Source organism: Protopterus annectens, chromosome 5.part0 (assembly GCF_019279795.1).
Source record: "Protopterus annectens isolate FY-2018-M chromosome 5.part0, PAN1.0, whole genome shotgun sequence".
Classification (NCBI taxonomy): domain Eukaryota; kingdom Metazoa; phylum Chordata; order Ceratodontiformes; family Protopteridae; genus Protopterus; species Protopterus annectens.
In genome coordinates, this window is record NC_056735.1 from 1,828,358,448 (window position 1) to 1,828,377,508 (window position 19,061).

General features: G+C 39.7%; 1 protein-coding gene across 2 annotated transcripts in view; it reads left to right on the forward strand.

Moving 5' to 3' along the window:
• COG6 (component of oligomeric golgi complex 6) overlaps nucleotides 1-19,061 on the forward strand; it is a 1,421,580-nt gene that overhangs the window by 54,144 nt on the left and 1,348,375 nt on the right. For both annotated transcript variants that reach the window (XM_044071656.1, XM_044071657.1), the window contains exon 3: nucleotides 12,343-12,414. In XM_044071656.1, coding sequence (XP_043927591.1) covers nucleotides 12,343-12,414 — 72 coding nt within the window. The remainder of the gene's footprint in view (nucleotides 1-12,342; nucleotides 12,415-19,061) is intronic.

Genomic DNA, 19,061 nt, shown 5'->3' on the forward strand with positions numbered 1-19,061 from the left:
TAACTACGTAACCGTGATGCTGCCTGGGAGGAATTACTTATTTGGGTGCATTTTTGCAAAAATATGTAATCTAAACTTGTTCTCCCAAAATTGAGGAAGTTTGACTCAACTGGGAGGACAGAGTTATTTGTGATAATTGAGGCTAAAGGCTAATCCAGCATGGCTCACTGATATGGAAACTAGTTTGTCCTTGGCAAAATAAACTTTGCTATGAAGAGTGGAAAGACCATAATGGTGGGAATGTGTTAAAACACTTTTCTAGACCTATTAAAAATGTGTCTTTGCTTATGTGGCACAAGGGGCGTCTTCTGAATACTAATGCAAAGTGTTGCATATGGTGTAAGAACTCTCTTGTGACAACTTTGTAACTTTCAGAATTAATTAGGAATGAAGTGAAAGCAGAGGGGACTACTGAGAAGAGCTCAGTGTCACTGCAGTAGCAAGCTGTTTGAGAGCAGCTGCTCACTGTACAAAAAACAGCTTTTTGTGGTAATGTGAGGCAGTTATTTTATGGACTGGCAATTAGGAATTGTTCTGGAAAGAAAGTAACCAATTAGAATTTGGCATTCATAGTACATCAAAAAAATTAAAAAATATATTCATCTTATCAAACTGTTATCACCAAACACAAGGTGGCATAAAATAGGTACAAGACAGACATGATGATCTAGGTGTTAAAAATCAACTTGACCAGAGTCACATGAAACAGCTGAAATGACGGCATGTTTTCCTGCACCTGAATAACTGCAAGGGATCCATAATCTGTGTGCATTTGGGACAGAAAAAAGTGAAGGTGAAGTGAGAGAACGCGTGTGTGTGTGTGTGTTTGCTTGTGCTTGTAGATCATGATAATTTTAGCTTTATGTCTCAGCATGCACGACTCTGTAATCACTGGGTGTAGCTGTTTTACTGAATAATGCTACTTTTGTCCTTTTTTTCTTGGACCACTATACCTGGTTTTCTTGCATCTGTTTTCTTAGTTGTTGGATCCCATGTGATCCAAACTACATCATTGTCAGGAATACTTTTGGTTCATGATTTCAGTGCTTCTCAGCTACTGTAAAACTGGAGCTCACCTTACATTTTTAGAGTTTTAAAAAGGAAGATAGGAAGAAATTCCCTCGCTCTCCCCAACCTGAGAACAAGACTAACCAAACAAATAGTATATGGTACAGTATTAGTCAGGCCTATTTTTAATAGTAATTCTCAAGCAACCAGAAACTACAGTTATCCAGCATCTATCAATCCCCATGCATGCCGGTTAACTGAGAGTTTACTGTATTTTTGTATTGTAGTGTTTGCACAATCCTCATTGCAACAGTCTTACCATGTTATTGTGCTTTTCAATATACAGACCCTCCGACATGAGTGCATTCCAGCCAGCAACAAGATGTGCAATTGTTTCCATTTCTGTTTTACAGAACCTGCATCTGTCTGTTTCGCTCAGTTTTTCTATATATTTTGTAAACTAAAGTGTACATACCCACTATCTTGGGCAACCATTGTTAGCCTTACATTGTATGGTTTAAATTAAACTCTCCTTAACCATTCCTGCATCAAGTCTTGGTCACCATGTGATTGCTCAAGGAGTATTCTATACTTGCCACTATATTTTTGGGCTTTCTAATTTTATTTTATTTTCTTCTGGTCCTTTTCATTATGCACTAGTCTTTTGTTTTTGGCACTTTCAGTTACTACCCGGTTCTCTTCTACCTACATTTTGATTTCCATTCCCACTCCTTTCTGAAATGCTTCTGCTAAATTAAGATGTCACCTTAGACTTCTCTTCATGCTTGAGAGCATTCACTATGTTTGGGTCTGATCAGGTCAGAAAATATATATGTATTCCTATGATTGCAGACTTATACATGTAGTCAATTTCATGGAGGCCAAATCCTCCTTCAAACTGAGGGATAGGTAATCTTAGTATGCACTGTTTTTTTATATATCCTTTGGTAAACTTGAAGCAGTTTTCTTATCGAGCTGATTCATTGTTTGGGACCAGTTAATCATACAAAAGCTGTAAGTTAGAACAGCAAGAGCAAATTGATTCCTAGATGTCATGGAGGTCCATACCTCCTTCAAATTAAGGGATATATAATTTTGTGTAAGCTGTTTTTTTATATAACAGAAGGAAGAAAATCATGGCAAAAACTAGGAAGTCCAGCACCCAGCAGGATAAAAAACACTATCATCAAACTAACAAACAAGTCAGAGGACAAATAAAATCTACCAAAGACAAATTTGTAGAAATTTGGCATCCCAGGCCAAGGACAACATGTCCACAACCTCAAAGGCAATGCACAGTTGTGTGCAGAGATCATTGTTAATGGAGTCCTCTATACTGAGCCAGAAGATATAGAAAACCTACTGGCTGACACATTCGGCTCTAAATTTACCCCTCTCTCCCCCTCAACCTTCCCTCAGGAAATATTATCAAATATCACTCCCCTGCTATCACAAGAGAACAGGTCCTTAATGCTATCTCTAAGGACAAGAAGTCTGCATCAGTGGGCCATGGCACTATCTCAGAATGCCTTTTAAATAGCATGAAACATGCTCTATCATGCCCTCTGGAATTGCTATTTAACTGTAGCCTGCAAACAGGCTTTGTGCCTCACAAATGGAAAACAGCAGCAGTCATACCTCTGCACAAAGGTGGGCCATCTACAGAACTTGGAAACTAATGACCCATAAGTCTCAGTAGTCTCATATACAAAGCCATAGAAAGAATTATTATGGAAATGATCGGTAATGCCATAAGGAATCTCCATACACTGGACCTAACCCAGGTTGGTTTCGTCAAGGGCAGGTCATGCCTACTCAGCCTGACCTCACCAGACTGCCAACAATTAAATTACATTCCTTACTATCCTGGATCAGTAACTAAGGAGCTGCAGTCCTCACTACTGACTCCATTATGAGACTGTCCCTTAAACAGAAGTAATATTTCACAATTTTCCCCTAAGAGTACAAAAGGAACACACACTATTTTCTGAGACTGGACTATATACCTCTGTCCACCCAAATGTATGACCTCTTGATACACTCGTACTCAAAGTAAATTTAAATCTCACACATCCAAACACTTCTGGGCAATCCTGGCACAGATTTCCAGCTGTGTCTCTTTCCCAAAATAATACAGTAACTTTGCCAGCAATCAGGGGGTCTTCATGCCCTTCTAAAGGGGTGTCCAATTATGAAAATTAATTATCAAAATAAATGATAGCTAGGACCAGAACAACCAGGCCTTAAAAGTGACCTGGGAGTATTAAACCAGTAGAAGCACTCTCTAATCTCGAAAGAAAAACACTGGTTTCCAGTCACAATGTAAAGTAATGAAAAACATTTAATAATAATAAGTAAAACAGTGATTACACGATTATAAATCAGTAACTCTCAATAAACAACAGAATTCAATCACCAGAAATGTAAAATCAAATTGCAGAATAGAAGTCCATTTTTCTAGAAAACCCTGTCTTAATAACTAAGCTTTCCTGATCTAACTAAATCTACTCTAAGGTATAATAGCAAGGCCAAGGCAAGCTTACAGTTTTTTTTTTGGTAAGCTCTCTTTTGTTGGTATTCACTGACTAACCAGTACTTGACAAACTGCTCTTAACTGTTGAATTTCAATATATAACAGACAGCCATTTAAATAATCTCTTAGCAACCAGGAACATTCTAATGACATCACTCACTGTTCAGCTTATTCTTCACAGTTTGTACTTTAGAATGTCCCTCTCAGACATGCACAGTTAGAAATGATCAAAATAGTGACAGATTCTTTAAACATTCTGTTTAAACAGGAAAGTGCTCAGCATTTTAAAACTTATTTACATTTTCACAATTAGGCATGCTGGCATACAATACACGTTAGTCTGAAAATATGCACAAATCTCCTGCCAGACATGCTAACACAGATGACAGTATTTTCAGTTTCTTCACATTAACCCCCCCATGACTCAAGCACTTTTAGTGATCCTTGAAAACTGGTGCTTGAGAAAAATGGGTCTACCTGGGAATATTAACCCACTCCTCTCCTGGACAATCCATCTGCATTGGCATTATTAACCCCACTGCAGTGTTGTATGGTCATATCATATGCTTGCAATCCTAGACTCCACCTCAGTAACTTGGCATTTTGCTTACTGACCCTATTAAGTCATGTTAGAGGGTTCTGATCTGTGAGTACAGTGAATTTTCACCCATAAAGATAGGGCTGCAACTTTTGCAATGCCTACACTATGGCCAAACACTCTTTCTCCAGAGCTGCATAACATTCTTCTCTAGGTTGGAGTCTGTGGCTCAGATAAACCACTGTGTGCTCTCTTCCTTCTGAGCACAGCCCCCACCTCATAATTTGAAGCATTTATCAGTACAATAAATTCTTTATTGTAATCTGGGCTAGCTAACACAGGGGCTCCTCCCAAAATCTCTTTTAGTTTTTGGAATGCTTGTTCACAGTCTGTGGTCCACACTGCCTTGTCTGGTTTATTCTTCCTAACTAGGTCAGTAAGGGGTGCAGCTATGGTACTGTAATTGGGCACAAATTTCATATAGTACCCCACTGTCCCTAGAAATGCTCTCACTTGTTTCTTAGTAACAGGAACTGGCCATGCTTGGATAGTTACCACCTTGACAGGTTCTAGCCTAATTTCACCACTTCCCACTCTGTGCCCTAAGTAAGTGACCTCTGCCATACCCACTTGACACTTACTATGTTTAATGGTTAATCCTGCCCTACATATCTATCCAAGACCTCCCGCACATGTTGGAGATGTTCCTGCCAGGAGTGGCTGTAAATAGCGATGTCAGCCAAGTATGCTAGAGCATATTCCCCTGCTCCTACCAGGATATGGTCTACCAGTGTCTGGAAAGTTGCTGGGGCATTTTTCATTCCATAAGGTAAATTCATGCAATCCATAAGGGGTTACAAAGGCTGATCATTCTCTAGCAGCAGAAGTCAAGATTACCTGCCAGTACCCCTTAGTCAAATCAATGGTAATCAGATACCCTAGCCCCACTTAGCTGTTCTTTGGTTTTGTCTGTCCTCGGCATGGGGTATGCATCATACTCTGTGCAACTATTTAATTTCAGGTAGTCTACACAGAATTTCACACTACCATCCTTCTTTGGCATTAGCACTGCTGGGGTAACCCATGGAATGTTAGACTCTTGAATTACTCCCAGTTCTAGCATTTCCCTTATTTCTTCTTTCAGAGTCTGCTTCATTCTCTCAGGTGCTCTATAAGGAACTTGCTTAATAGATTTTTGGAGTCCTGTGGCAACATGGTGCTGCACCAAGTCTAGCAGATGCAAGTTTCCCTGTGAACATATCCCCATATTCCTGCAATACCATTTTTATCTCCCAGACTTGATTAGGAGTTAACTGCGGTGATATGTCGATCTCTTCCACTGAGGTGTCAGTCCCAGCCTCACCCAAAAGATCAATTACAATATCCCTTTCAGACTCTTCCTGCCATCCACTATGAATGCTCAGTACTAGGGCCTCCTTCTCATGATAAAGTTTCATCATATTCACATATACATTTTGTGCCCTTGTTTCCTACCTACCAAATTTACTATGTAGTTCACATCATTGATTTTCCTCACCACCTCATAGGGCCCCTCCCAAACTGCTTGCAATGCTTTTGTTGTTGAGCCACAGCTAGGTTCTCTTGAGCTAAACCCATGAGCTCCTTAAGTCTTGTCCAAAAGTCGAGAACATAAGCCACAACAGACTCTGTGAGGTTCACCGTCACTGTCCTACTTGTCTTGAATTAAATCTTAAACCCCCTCACCCTATGCCCATATAGCAACTCAGAGGGTGAAAACCTGTAGATTCTTGCAGCACATTCCTGTATGCAAATAACAGATGGGGCAAATACTTGTTCCACTCCCTTTTGACCTGGTCTGCAAATGCCCATAGCATAGTCTTCAATGTAGAGTTTAATCTCTCCACAAAACCATTAGTATGGAGATGGTAGGGGGTGGTCTTTAGATGTTTCACCCCACAACGCTTCCACAGATAAGTCAGCAGGTCTGTCATGAAGTTGGCACCTTGGTCAGTCAGTATTTCCCATGGAAAACATACTCTGCTGAAGATTGCTATCAAAGCATTTGCCACCTTCTCTGCCTCAATAGACGACAGAGCCACCACCTCAGGATATCTGGTAGCATAGTCTACTACCACCAAGATGTATTTCGTTCCTGTAGAACTCAGGGGTCCTACAATATCCAAAGCCATTCTCTGAAACTGCTCTTCGATAACAGGCAAAGGCATTACCAGAGCCTTAGCCTTGTCCCCTACTTTACCAACTTTTTGGCACTGTTCACAAGTCCCACAATATTCTACAACATTCCTCACAATTCCTGGCCAATAGAAATTTTGCATAATACATGTCTTAGTATGTTTTATGCCCATATGACCTGAAAAAGCAATGTCATGAGTTATGGCTAAGAGTGGCAGATGTTAAGCTCTGTGCACTACCAACTGCCGTATCACTTCACCTTCTAGCCCACTTCCAGGAGTCCATTCTCTATATAACAAACCTTTGTTCCAGTATACAAACTCCCCTCTTCCTTGAACCTCAGGTGCCTTCTTAGCCATCTCCCTCAAGCTTTGTAATGTAGGATCCATAAGTTGAGCCTGTATCAACTTTACCTTCATGCACTTCCCCAGCTCCCCTTCCACAGGAAATCTAGTCACTTCCGACAGCTGTGCCTTGCTGTCACTATGGGTACCACCACTCTCCTCCATCCTCGTAGTCACCGTGTCCAAGGGGAACATCAGTGCCCACCAGCGGCTGTGGCTTACATTCAGACTTACTGCTACCAGATAGCACCTTCTCTGAAACAGCCTCCACACCAGTCCCAGCTTCAGGTATGAGATCTTTCTGGGTCTCCACCAGACGACTGGACCTACATGCCTTTCTCCAAGCCTGATTGCCTGTGCGTCATCAAAGTCATTCCTTTTAGGACATCTTCAGGGATATCCTCGTACACACCTACTTACTTGTTTCCTCTTCCACCCTCCCAGTCAAGATGAACCCTAGCCAAAGGTATTTGGAATGTGGTCCTTCCCAAAGCTCTGACTGAAGTGGACTGCCCAAGTACTGCTCTTCTGTCACCACTGCAGGCCTCACAATGGTTATATCAGAAGCTGTGTCCCCCTTAGCAGTTACCTGTTTACCATCCACTAAGACTGGATATAAATTTTGGTGATAATTTGGTACCCCAGTTATTTCTAAACAACTTACCACTGGTAGTTTGTCATCACCACTTGCTGGCTCCCTCACCTTTTGTTTCTCAACTTGCTTGGATGAACATTTGACAGCTATGTGTTCCCTCTGGTTACACTTGAAACATCTAATACCTAACCGTGCACTTGGATCCCCCATTACTGGTGTACTCTGTTGGAGTGGTTTAGACTGCCTCCCATGTTTCCCTTATGTCCATCTACATCACTGGGTATCCCTGTCCTATGCAGTGGTGCTCTGCTTGCCAAGTAGAGATCCCCTTTTCTCCTCAACTCCTCAGCAGAGTTGCACTCATGGTCTCCTAACCAGGCTCTTGTCATCAAGCAAAGTACTGAGGACTTGTTCCCTCACCAAAAGGTCTACCAGTCCCTCAAAAGTGGTGATCTGACACCTACTCACCCAATTTTGAAAGTAAGTACTTAAGTCAGCAATGTAATCATGTATACTTTCATCTGTCTTGTGTCTGTGTTCACAAAACTTTTTTTCTGTAAACTTCAAGTATAAGTTTGAAACGGTCAAGCAAGCAGCATTTCACTTTTTCATAATTCAAACTATCTACATCATTTAACTTTGCTACAGTATGAACAGCCTTACCATGGAGTAAGGGGAGTCAGGAGCCAAATCAGAGCTTGCGTTCAACATCATACTGTCTACATACCCTCTCAAAAATATGAATAAAACTATCAAAGTCACCCCCATCCCTATTGCACTTAGGAAAATGTTTACTGACCTTTTCAGCTTCTGGGGTCCTGTTACTCCCTTCTCCATTACCTCCATGACCCGCTCAAAGGGTTTGAAGCTCCATTTCATGGCAGCTCTCTGTCATTGTCCTCTGCTTCTAAACACCTTATCTCTCTTCGGTGTCTAGTCTTTTGACTTCCAGTTCATGTTGGAGCTCCCTTTCCTCAGCCACCAGTTCCAGTCTCCTTAACTCTAGACAGATTCTCAGGTCCTCTGAAGAAAATGTGGACTGTCTTGTCTCAACAGACTGCACATCACCAACACCAAACTGGATATCCTCTGAATGGCTGGTCTGAGCTGTGGCAGCAGTCAAGGGTGAAATCATTGCTTCCTTGGTCAGATTGGCATGTACCAATCCTCTGGCTTTGCACTTCTTAGCCAACTGGATCTTTGTCAGTTTACTAAAATCTTCTGCTGACATCCTTGCTTGCTATCCCTGACTATCTAACTAAAAAATAGATAAAACTGTGGTGGATTCAAATTCTGAATGTTTACCATGTGGCTGTCAAGAGTGCACACCTTAATGACAGCTACCCACAGTTTACTGGAATCCAGTTAAAAATCCCACACCGTTGGCACCAATTAATGTGATGTCCGGCCAATGCCTCACCAGACTGCCAACAATTAAATAACGTCCCTTAGTATCCTGAGTCAGTAACTAAGGTGCTTCAATCCTCACTACTGACTCCAATATGAGACTGTCACTTAAACAGAAGTAATATTTCACAATTTTCCCCTAAGAGCACAAAAAGGATCATGCTCTGTTTTCTGGGACTGGACTGTATACCTCTGTCCACTCAAATGTATTTTCTTTTTACACACTTCAGAGCAAAGTGTCCCAGGTTAAGACCTCTGATATACTCACACTCAAAGTAAATTTAAATCTCAAACATCCAAACGCTTCTGGGAAAGCCTGACGCAGATTTCCAGCTGTGTCTGTTTTCCAAAATATTACAGTAATGCTGCCACCAATCAGAGGGTCCTTGTGCCCTTCTAAAGGGGTGTCCAGTTATGAAAATTAATTATCAAAATAAATGATAGCTAGGACCTGAACAGCCAGGCCTTAGAGGTGACCTGGGTAGTATCAAACAGGTAGAAGCACTCTCTAACCTGTAAAGAAAAAACACTCTTTCCAGCCACAATGTAAAGTAATGAAAAACATTTAATAAGTAAATAAATGATTACAAGATTGTAAATCAATAACTCTCAATAAACACAAGAATTCAATCACCAGAAATGTAAAATCAAACTGCAGGATAGGAGTCCATTATTCTAGAAAAACACTATTTTAATAACTAAGCTTTCCTGATCTAACTAAAGAATACTATCCCTGATCTACTCTAACATATAATAGCAAGGCCAAGGCAAGCTTACGGTTTTCTTTTTTTTGGTGAGTTCTCTTTTGTTGGTGTCCACTGACTGCCCAGTACTTGACAAACTACTCTCAACTGTCTAATTGTAAAATATAACAGTCAGCTGTTTAATAATCTCTTAGCAAAAAGGAAAATACTCAACATTTTAAAATGTATTTACATTTTCACAATTAGACATGCTGTCATACAATACAAGTTAATCTTGAGATTATGCACAAATCTCCTGCCAGACATAATAACACAGATTACAGTATTGTCAGTTCCTTCACAACCCACTCTGGCATTGCTGGCAAACTCAAGAGGTTAGGTAGCATGTCACCTGGTGGATATTCAGCTGGCTCACAGACAGGATATAGAAAGTTAGAATTGGGGAGTCAAGGTCTACAAAGAGGTCAATCACAAGCAGAATGCCCCCCAGGGATCAGTTCCGGGACTGATCCTTTTGGATATTTACTTCTGAAGTCAAGGCCAATGTCATTGGCCCAGGTGTAGTCATAGAATCCCTCACCAAAACAAATTTTCTCTAGGGAGGGCTGACACAGATAAATAACTGGTGTCAAAGTCATAGACTAAAAGTAAATACCAGTAAATGCATAGTAGTGTCCTTTGGGAAGTCATCCAGCCCTGGTAACTATCGTATTGACAACACACCATAACATAAGAGCTGACCCATTTGTCAGAGACTTGGGAATATACACAAGCAGTAATCTAGTCTTTGACCATTAAGTGCCTACAGTAGTGAGGAAATTATTTTGTGTTGTGCAGCTTATAAATGAAGGTATTGCTGCTTTACAGGTTACAGTTTTTATGGATTGTTCTACAGAGAAAATTTGCTTTCTAGGTGTTTGTTACTGTACAGGGCACTGCTAATCCATGCAAACATGCAACATTTATAGCAGCACAGAAAGAACAGAAAACTAAATAATGAGCCCTCTTGCCAATAAAATGACTACACTAAGAGTCCTTTTGTGTATTTCCCAACTCAGACAGAGCAAGCAAATACCTGTGGCCACAAGATGATTAAACCCAGTCCTCTGTAAAAACACACTAGAAGAGGCCCATAGGTGCAGTACTAACAAACCACTTAAACAACTGCTGGGAATCCCTTGCTGAAGTTAAACAGTAACAGTGGGAGGAAGAGCATTTTGTTTGGTTACAAAGTATTCAGTGAAATGCAGGGTAGGACTACAAGCTTTGCTGAGCATCTGGAAAATGAGCAGGAGACAATATGTAGAAAAGAAGATTTACTCAAGAACAAGACTGGTTTGACGGGTGGACACTCAGTATCATGGGTTTGTGGAACACAGTGGGTGGGGAGAGTGCATAAATAGCTTCTGTAATAGTCAGTAACGATAAAGATGGGAGGGAGAAACTTTGGAAATCAGATGATCATAAGGGGTGGAGGCCAGAGGCACAGCCTTTTTATAAAACAACAACAGCAGCTAGACCAAAAGGGTGGGAGGGTTGGGAAATTTTCAAGGAATAAGCAGGCTAGCTACAGAGGTTCTCAATCAAACAAAGGCAATATTAGAGCTCTTTCAGAAACTTTAGCTTAATCTGTTAGTGAGGGATGGGCAGAGACAGAATGCATGAAGGTAAATAAGTAGAATATAGGAGCACTGAGAAACAAACTAGAACAGCAACATTTCTCTCACTATTAAGCTTCTACTACAGTTTAAGGCACCAGGTAATGAAGAGATGTACCAGTAAAAGTGTTTATGGAAAAAGTGCAGTAATAAATGATTAAGGCAAAACTTTGGTAGTAGTATTACTCAGTTCTGCCACAACTATGAAGTAAACTACAAGACTTTGGCCCTGCAAGATTTAAAATGCAAACATTTAGCTTTTACATGTAATTTTGCTTGTGGGATTAGAAGTGCAGAATAGCTAAGGCCCAGAATAAAGTAAAAAATGCATTCTGATGGAACAGAGCAGAAAAGTACAAAGTAGTATCACCACACATGTCACAAGTGCACTTAAATATTTAAGCAGAGTTGAAATAATTAAAATGATTGATTTAGTTCTCCTAATTTTTTTTTTAAAAGATTGTTACTCGCAGTTCCACATCTCTCCAAGTCTTAAATAAATGGATGGGGGTAGCCCTGTGCTGGAAATGGGAGCTAGCCAATCTAATAAAGGCAATATTGGAGCTTTTTCAGAAACTTTAGCTTAATGTGTTAGTGGGGGAATGGGCAGACATAGAATGCAAGTAGATAATAATCAGAATATAAAAGCAATGAAACACAAACTGGAACAGAGACATTTCTCTTACCATTGAATGTCTACTGCAGTTTAAGGCACCAGACAACACAGAAGTTTACCAGTAACACTGTTTATGGAAAAATGCATTAATAAATGATTAAGCCAGATGTCTGGTAGTAATATTACACATATCTGCCTCACCTGTGAATTAAACTGCAAGAATTTGGGCCAGCAGGGTTTAAAATACAATCATATAAAGTTTACATATAATTCTGCTTGTGGAGATAGAAGTGTAGAATAACTAAGTTCCCAGAAAAAAAATATAAAATGCAATCAGATGGAACAGAGCAGAAAAGTATAAAGTAGTATCACCACACAGGTCATAAGTGCACTTACATATTTGTGCAGAATTGAAATATTTAAAACAATTAAATTCTCTTTCCTTTTTTTTGAAAAGCTAGTTACTCACAGTTCCACACCTCTCAGAGTCTTGAATAAAATGCATATAGTTTTAGTTTAGATTTTTCTTGCAGTTTTTAGTATGGAGTTTTTATTTTCCATGTTGCAATTAAGTCAGTGTCAAAAATAATATTTCCTTGAGTTCATGTGCATATGTTTTAAAATTACACTGAAGTTTTTTCTTAGCCATCTAGATACCTGTTATGGGTAAATCTAGGTTGTTGAAGTAATAATAGTACAAACTTTTGCATGCTGAAATTAAACTCACAAAACAATTATACTTTGTATTTGTTTTCTGCTGTTAGGAATTAGAAAAAATCCATGAAGATGTGCAGGAAATGAGTACCTGTTGTCAGGATATGACCAACCGATTAAAGGTAATAGTAGCTGAAAATTTTTCATGCTAGACTTAGGGTTAATATATTTACTTTAATTTCATATTAAAACAGACTATGCAAGAACCCTGCTAGCGTAGAACATCATGCATATACTTTTACTGCATGCTGGTAATGAATATATCTTGCTCAGGAGAAAAAAATGTTTTATAAGATATCATACACATTGATAAGCATTATTCCTTATGATGTCAGCCATCTGGTGAATATGTTAAGATAGTTCTAAAAAGCAGATTCATATTTTGTTTGGTAATTTGTTACATATCAAGATGTGCTTAAAAGTTTAAAAATACGTAGTTTCTTTTTGTTCACTGTATACTTGAGGATAAATTTAATATGCTTCTTTACTTTCTTGTGAGTTGTACAACATAATATCATTTATCCTTGGTATATGCAAAGGTGAAGAAGCACTTCTTGCACTATGTATTATACACCATCATTTAAGACCATGATTTAATGACTTTTCTCCTGGCTCTCGGTCCTTAACAGCAATGTAAAACTGACCTCATGTCTTTATGAATTAAACACAGAAGTTTGTTGTACACAGAAGTTTGTTGTACACAGTACTGCACATTGCATTCCACTGTTCGGCTTATTCCTGCTCCCATCCAGAGCCTAACAGCTGCTGTAGAGTGCTTTGCTAAAATGTAACTCCATTGCACTGTGTGGTAGAGAAGACCATCCCGTTTGCAGACACTATTACATTTAGGGATCTAATTTGATCCTGAGGGGAGGTTGGTTAGCATGTGTGGTGGTGTACAGTGTTTGACTTAACTGTGTAAATAAGTGGCGGATACAGAACCGGTATGGATGGGGTTACTACTACTGACCAAACACAAATGTCAGCAGTCATTCAGTAACACATAGTCCCACCTGGACACTGAATTATGGAAAGCAAGTAGATTTTATATGGACATTAAAGGGTAAGTGGACTCCATAATATTGGTTACTAAGTTTAGCCAAATGGGATAATTTTTCTTAATTTGCCCCCACCTCCAGCTTTCCTACACCTTCTGGATGACTTTTCTGGTGTTCCCATACTTTACCTTACTCTTCAGCTTTTGCCTTCATCCTTTAAACACACTGTAACTGGCCAATAATGCACTGAAATAACTGTGTTATGTCAGGGGGGGGGGGTCTGCTGAGCACTTAGAAGCCATGGCTTTCTACATACTCATAAGATGCATTCTGAAGCTGTTTTCCAACTTTTTGATCCAATGATGGTCTGAACATAAATCTTTACTAAGGAAAAAAATAAGTTGTGCCCAATACTTAATGTTCAAAACAAACAAAAGCAACATTACCCAATAAATTAAAAAGAAAATGCTTACAAGTACACATATTTATTTATTTATTTATTTTACATTTGTTGGCCGGGCTAGTCTAACTGGATACATGTCCATTTTCAGTAGAAGCCCGGGGAGAAAAGCTCCAAGACAGATACAAAATACAATATAGAATGTTGCAACAGTCCAATCTTAAGCAGCTGTTGGTAATAAAAAATACAGTACTCATCATGAGCATAACACGAACAGTAATAGGTAATAACCAAGAGATATATACATATATTTAAATTGTCAAGACATTGTCTTTTGGTTTTTTAAGGATAAGTTTATAAAGGTGAATAGTATTCTTTAGTGTAAGGGAAGAAAGTTAGTCAGGGTTATTACAGGGGCATAACCAATGAGTATTGAGGAATAGTTTTAGATTCTGTTTAAAAAGAGTTAATGAAAACAATGATATGAGTTCAGTGGGTAGAAGATTCCAGTGCTTTCCAACAATGAGTCTCCTACCAAGTTGTTGGATCTGCAAGTATTGATAAGCAGTTTGTTTGAGGAGCTGTTTTATATGAGTATCAAAGTTAAGATTGCTATCTATTGTTATTCCTAAGAGTTTAGTGGTTGGTTCGGGAGATATGAGAGGGCCATTATTAGATATGAGTGTGAAATCTATTGGGGTGGACTTTCGGGTTGGAGTGAACAGTAAAAGTTTAGTTTTTTGGGGGTTTAGGAGGAGGCAGTGGTTTAAAAACCATTGTTCTACTGTATTGAATGCATTTTGGGTAAGGGACTGTAGTTCAGTTGGAGAAGTGGCTGAACAAATTATTGTAGAGTTGTCTGCGTATTGAATACAGGTGGTGTGAGGAATTGCAGAGTGAAGGTCATTAATAAAGATGGAAAATAGGAGTGGGCCTAATATGGAGCCCTGAGGAACACCAAAGGAAATGGGAAGGTGATTAGATAGTGTATTGTCTCATAGTACAGCCTGTTGTCTATTGTCTAAGTAAGATTTAAACCAATTTATTGCTAGAGGTTCAAGTGAAAGGGATTTAAGTATATTTATAAGGAGCTGGTGATTGACCATATCGAAAGCTTTAGATAAATCAATAAAGACTGCAGAGGAAAGAATATTGTTGTTACGGTTTTTGTTAATGCAGTCTGTGAAGGATAGGAGGGCAGTGGTAGTACTGTGGAAAGGTCTAAATCCATGTTGATAGTTGGCAAGTAAATTATTTTGGAGTAGGTGGTTAAGTAGTTGCTTATGGATACATTTCTCCATTATTTTTGCTAGGGGAGATAGTAGAGCTATAGGACAGTAGTTAGAAAAGTCAAAAGAATTCCCACCTTTATGTAGTGGAATGATATGAGAAATTTTCCAGATAGATGCGATAGTTCCTTCACTTATGGTTTGGTTAACAAGAATGGAGATGGGATAGGCAATGGCTTTAGCTCCTTTTTGCAGGTATTCTGCTGGGAGATGGTCAGCTGAGGGGGGTGGTAGGTTTTAGTTTTTGGAGAAGGGAGCAAATATAGGAAGTAGAAACTGGTTGTAACTGAAATGATGGAGGTGGGGTTGTAGTGGATATAGGCAGATTTGAGGTATCTGGAGATAGTTGACTAACAAGAGTTTGGATGACGTCTGTGAAGAAAGAATTGAAGGCATTAGCAGTATATGTGGGATTCTCACGGTTAGAGCCTTGTGGGTTAGGTGTGATAGATTGACATGGGTATAGTAGTTTGTTGATGCTAGTCCAATACTTTTGTGGTTTCTTTTGGTAAATTTGCTGTAGTTGGAAGCAAGTCTTTTTTTGTCTAAGAGGATGGCATTTTTTGTATTATTCCTAAGTTATTTAAAGGTTTGGTGATCTGTAGGATTCCTAGTAGTACACCATTTAACCCAGTATTTGTTTTTAAGAAGGATTTTTTGCCTAGTAGCGTTTGAGAGCCAAGGGGCAGGTTTAGTTTTATTTCTAACAGAGCGAATTGGGGCATGTTGGTCAAGGATGGCTAAGAATGTGAAATTAAAGTATTCCACAGCTTCATTTAGTGGGAGTGATTTTAGTGGTGACCAATTACAGTGTCTTAAGTTCTGTTTGGAAAAGTTCAGGGTTAAAGTGCTTTTTGGTGCGTTTTGTTCTGAAAGTGTTCGAGTAAGTTTGGTTGGTTTTATGTCTGATAATGTAAGTTAGTGAGTGGTCACAGGTCATCTGGGAGGGTTCCTACTTTGTATGTTTGATGAGGAGTATTAATCAGAATCCAGTGTAAGGTACTTTCTTTGTTATTGGGTTTATTCATTCTGGTAGGGGAGTTAATAGTTTGTGAGAAGCCATATAGGTTGATGTGGGTAGGAGGATGTACATTACTACAGGATTTCCAATCGATATTAAAGTCTCCTAGGACTATAGTTTCTTGAGGGAGATTAATAGAAAACCAGTTAAGGATATTTTCAAGGGCATCAATGTTATTTACTGGAGGAAGGTAGATAGAGATGATGTTTATGGATTTACATGAGTTGACCTGAAATTTAGAAATTAGGATTTCAGCATTATTGCCTGAAGGTGGTTTAAGGTTTGCAGTGCTGACTTGTAGCTCTGCTTTATAAAGGATTGCTACCCCTCCTCCCTTTTTGGCTGTGTGGTCTAGTCTAAGGATATTGTAACCAGGTGGGGGTGACTTCATTGTCTTTAGTTGTAGGTTTTAGCCATGTTACAGATAAACATAGGATGTCAAATAGGTGGACGTCTAGGAGGGCGTGGAGGTGGGCAATTTTATTATTAATGCTAAGTATATTGAGATGAGCTATATAGAGTGAGTTAGAAGGTGTTTTAGGGGCTTGGGTATTACTGTTGCTAGGGTTACACTTTTCAGTAGGAAGGGATATTGTTTGGGCCGAGGTTAGGATGAATGTGAACGTCTAGTAAGGGGTGGAGGTATATTCTATTTATAGGGTAGTGAGGTTTACAATAATAATAAAGTAATTTCCTAATATTTAGATTGGTATACTTGATGTGTGCTAGTCTATGATATTTGGCTTGTAGGTAGCAGGGTTTGGATGTGATGTTTATGAAGTATTGGGAGATAGCTAGTGGTGGTGTTGAAGTGTGTTTGGATGGGAGGGGAAGGGAGGGATATAATGGTTGTTCATAGGAGGTTAGCAGATAGGCAATAGTTAGAGGAGGAAAGAGTGACACGAGTAATATTTGTATTTGGTGTTGGGTGGATAATAAAGCCATTATATAAGATTGTAAAGTGGAAGAAGAATGGGAGGTAAGGTAGTGTGAACAGGTTACGAGATAAATCAAGAGGTGAGGTGATGTAAGAAGGATGGATAAGGGGTGAGGTAATAATAGGTGCATGAGTTGTGACAAAGAGGGGTGAGAGTGCTACTGAGATGATCAGCTGGATCGGAGCGGATATGATGGGGGTGTGGTTCTAGAGGAATAAATGTAGGACCACTGGGGGCTGGTGGGAATTGGGGGCAGGGTAGGGGAGCGGAGTGAGCCCGCAGGGCGAACAGAGTGGGTAGAGACAAATGAGTGAAACAGGCAAGGAGAACAATCAGTGGAATGCTGACTGATAAGGTGAGTTAGGTTGGGGTAGATGAAGACTGAATGAGAAGTAGAGTGGAAGATTTCCACGGAGGATAGTGGGAGATTACAGCAAGACAAGAGGTGTAAGAAAGAACGATAGTAACAAGGTGAGGGACAGTAGTCTATAGAATCAGTTATTTCTGGGATTTTGGGATAGTCAAAAGATAAGGACTGGATAAGGTTGCCACCTAGTGGCCAGGGACTTATATTACACACTAGTATTGTCAGGAGAAGGCTGGTCTAGGGCTAGATAGGACGCTCATTTCAGCTATGGAAGGTTGTAAAAAGGCAGACGGGCTGTATTTAAACTACAGGGAACAGAGGGTGGTATGGCTGCTGTCTGACCTGGCTGAGAAGCTTTTAATTACAAACAATACAGAAGAAGGATACTACAAATAAGCTATACAGCCAGAGTGAGGAAAACACATACTTTCTTCCTTCCTTTTGTGGAAGAGCAAGGGGGCACACTTATAGGATGCTGAGACAGCTGTTAAGTTGGGAAGGGTCCTTAGTTGCCAGGTGGGTTCTTAGCTCCTATTGGAGCGTAGGCCAGTTAGAGTGCTGAGAGCAGACAAAATAAAACAAGACAGCAAGCAAAGAGAGAGAAGAAACAAAAAACCTTAGTACATAAATCATATGTGGAAATAGTGGCTACTTCCTTAACACACAGAAGAAACAGTCACTTTCTCTGCACTCCTCTTTTGTTAGATAGTTATGAAAATGAAAGAACAAGTGGCCATAATCATATATTTTGCATTGTTGCTACTGTACATACAAACAGCATGCCCCCCCCCCCCCAAAAAAAAAAAAGAAAAAAAACAGTCACCTTCTGTGTACCACTTGGATATCAGACTGAGATAGAAGTGTCAAGCAAAATGATACAGTAACATTTAAACCTGATATTGTCAGGTGTATATACACTTAGCATACAACTTGACTCCTTAATCTTACCGCTCAGACTATCACCACCTGTATACATGTCTACATTTGTTTGTGAATGCCAGCTTTGCCCCTACACAGTACAGTGCCTCTTGATAAGATTTTATTAATCTTCTATGCAAACCTCTGATGTTTTTGAGGAAAGTTGCATAAAAAAATAACCACATTGTCCCCAATTCCCAAATAAGCTATAGCAACATTCTGAGTACACTTCTAAGCAGTGACAGTTTTAGACTAGGTGAAATCCTGAAAAGAGGGTGAAAATGAACTTCCCCCTACTAAAACTGTGTCATAATCCTCTTGTACAGCCGGGGCTATGGTGTCACCAAGTTCTCAGAAGCCATGAGGGTCTTGATCCTCTGTGATGCATTTTCTGCTTTATTTTTAAAGATGATTACTTGTTAACTGTTTTACTGACATCTAGAAGAGTGTTATGTATGTGCCCCCAGCACACACACACACACACACAGACACGCAAGACACTGCTGCTGACAACTCAGGTCTGTCATAAGATGTGAGCTTGTATGCGCACACACAAACACGCACACACATATCCACACATACACTCTGCATGCTTATTTACAAGCAAATTGGAAAAGTGCCATTTCACCTCTGGCATGTCTGTGAGGTATTGGTAGAAATCAAAGCACCCAGGTAAAACTTACACAGGGACAGGGGGACGAGCATACTCCACAAAGAAGGAGCTACAACCAAGAACTCAACCAGATTACCAAGAGTTGTGACATGGCTAACACTACTCACTGCACTACTGTCCCAGTGATTGGTTGCTTTCTCATAAATCCTGCTTGGACCTCCTAAG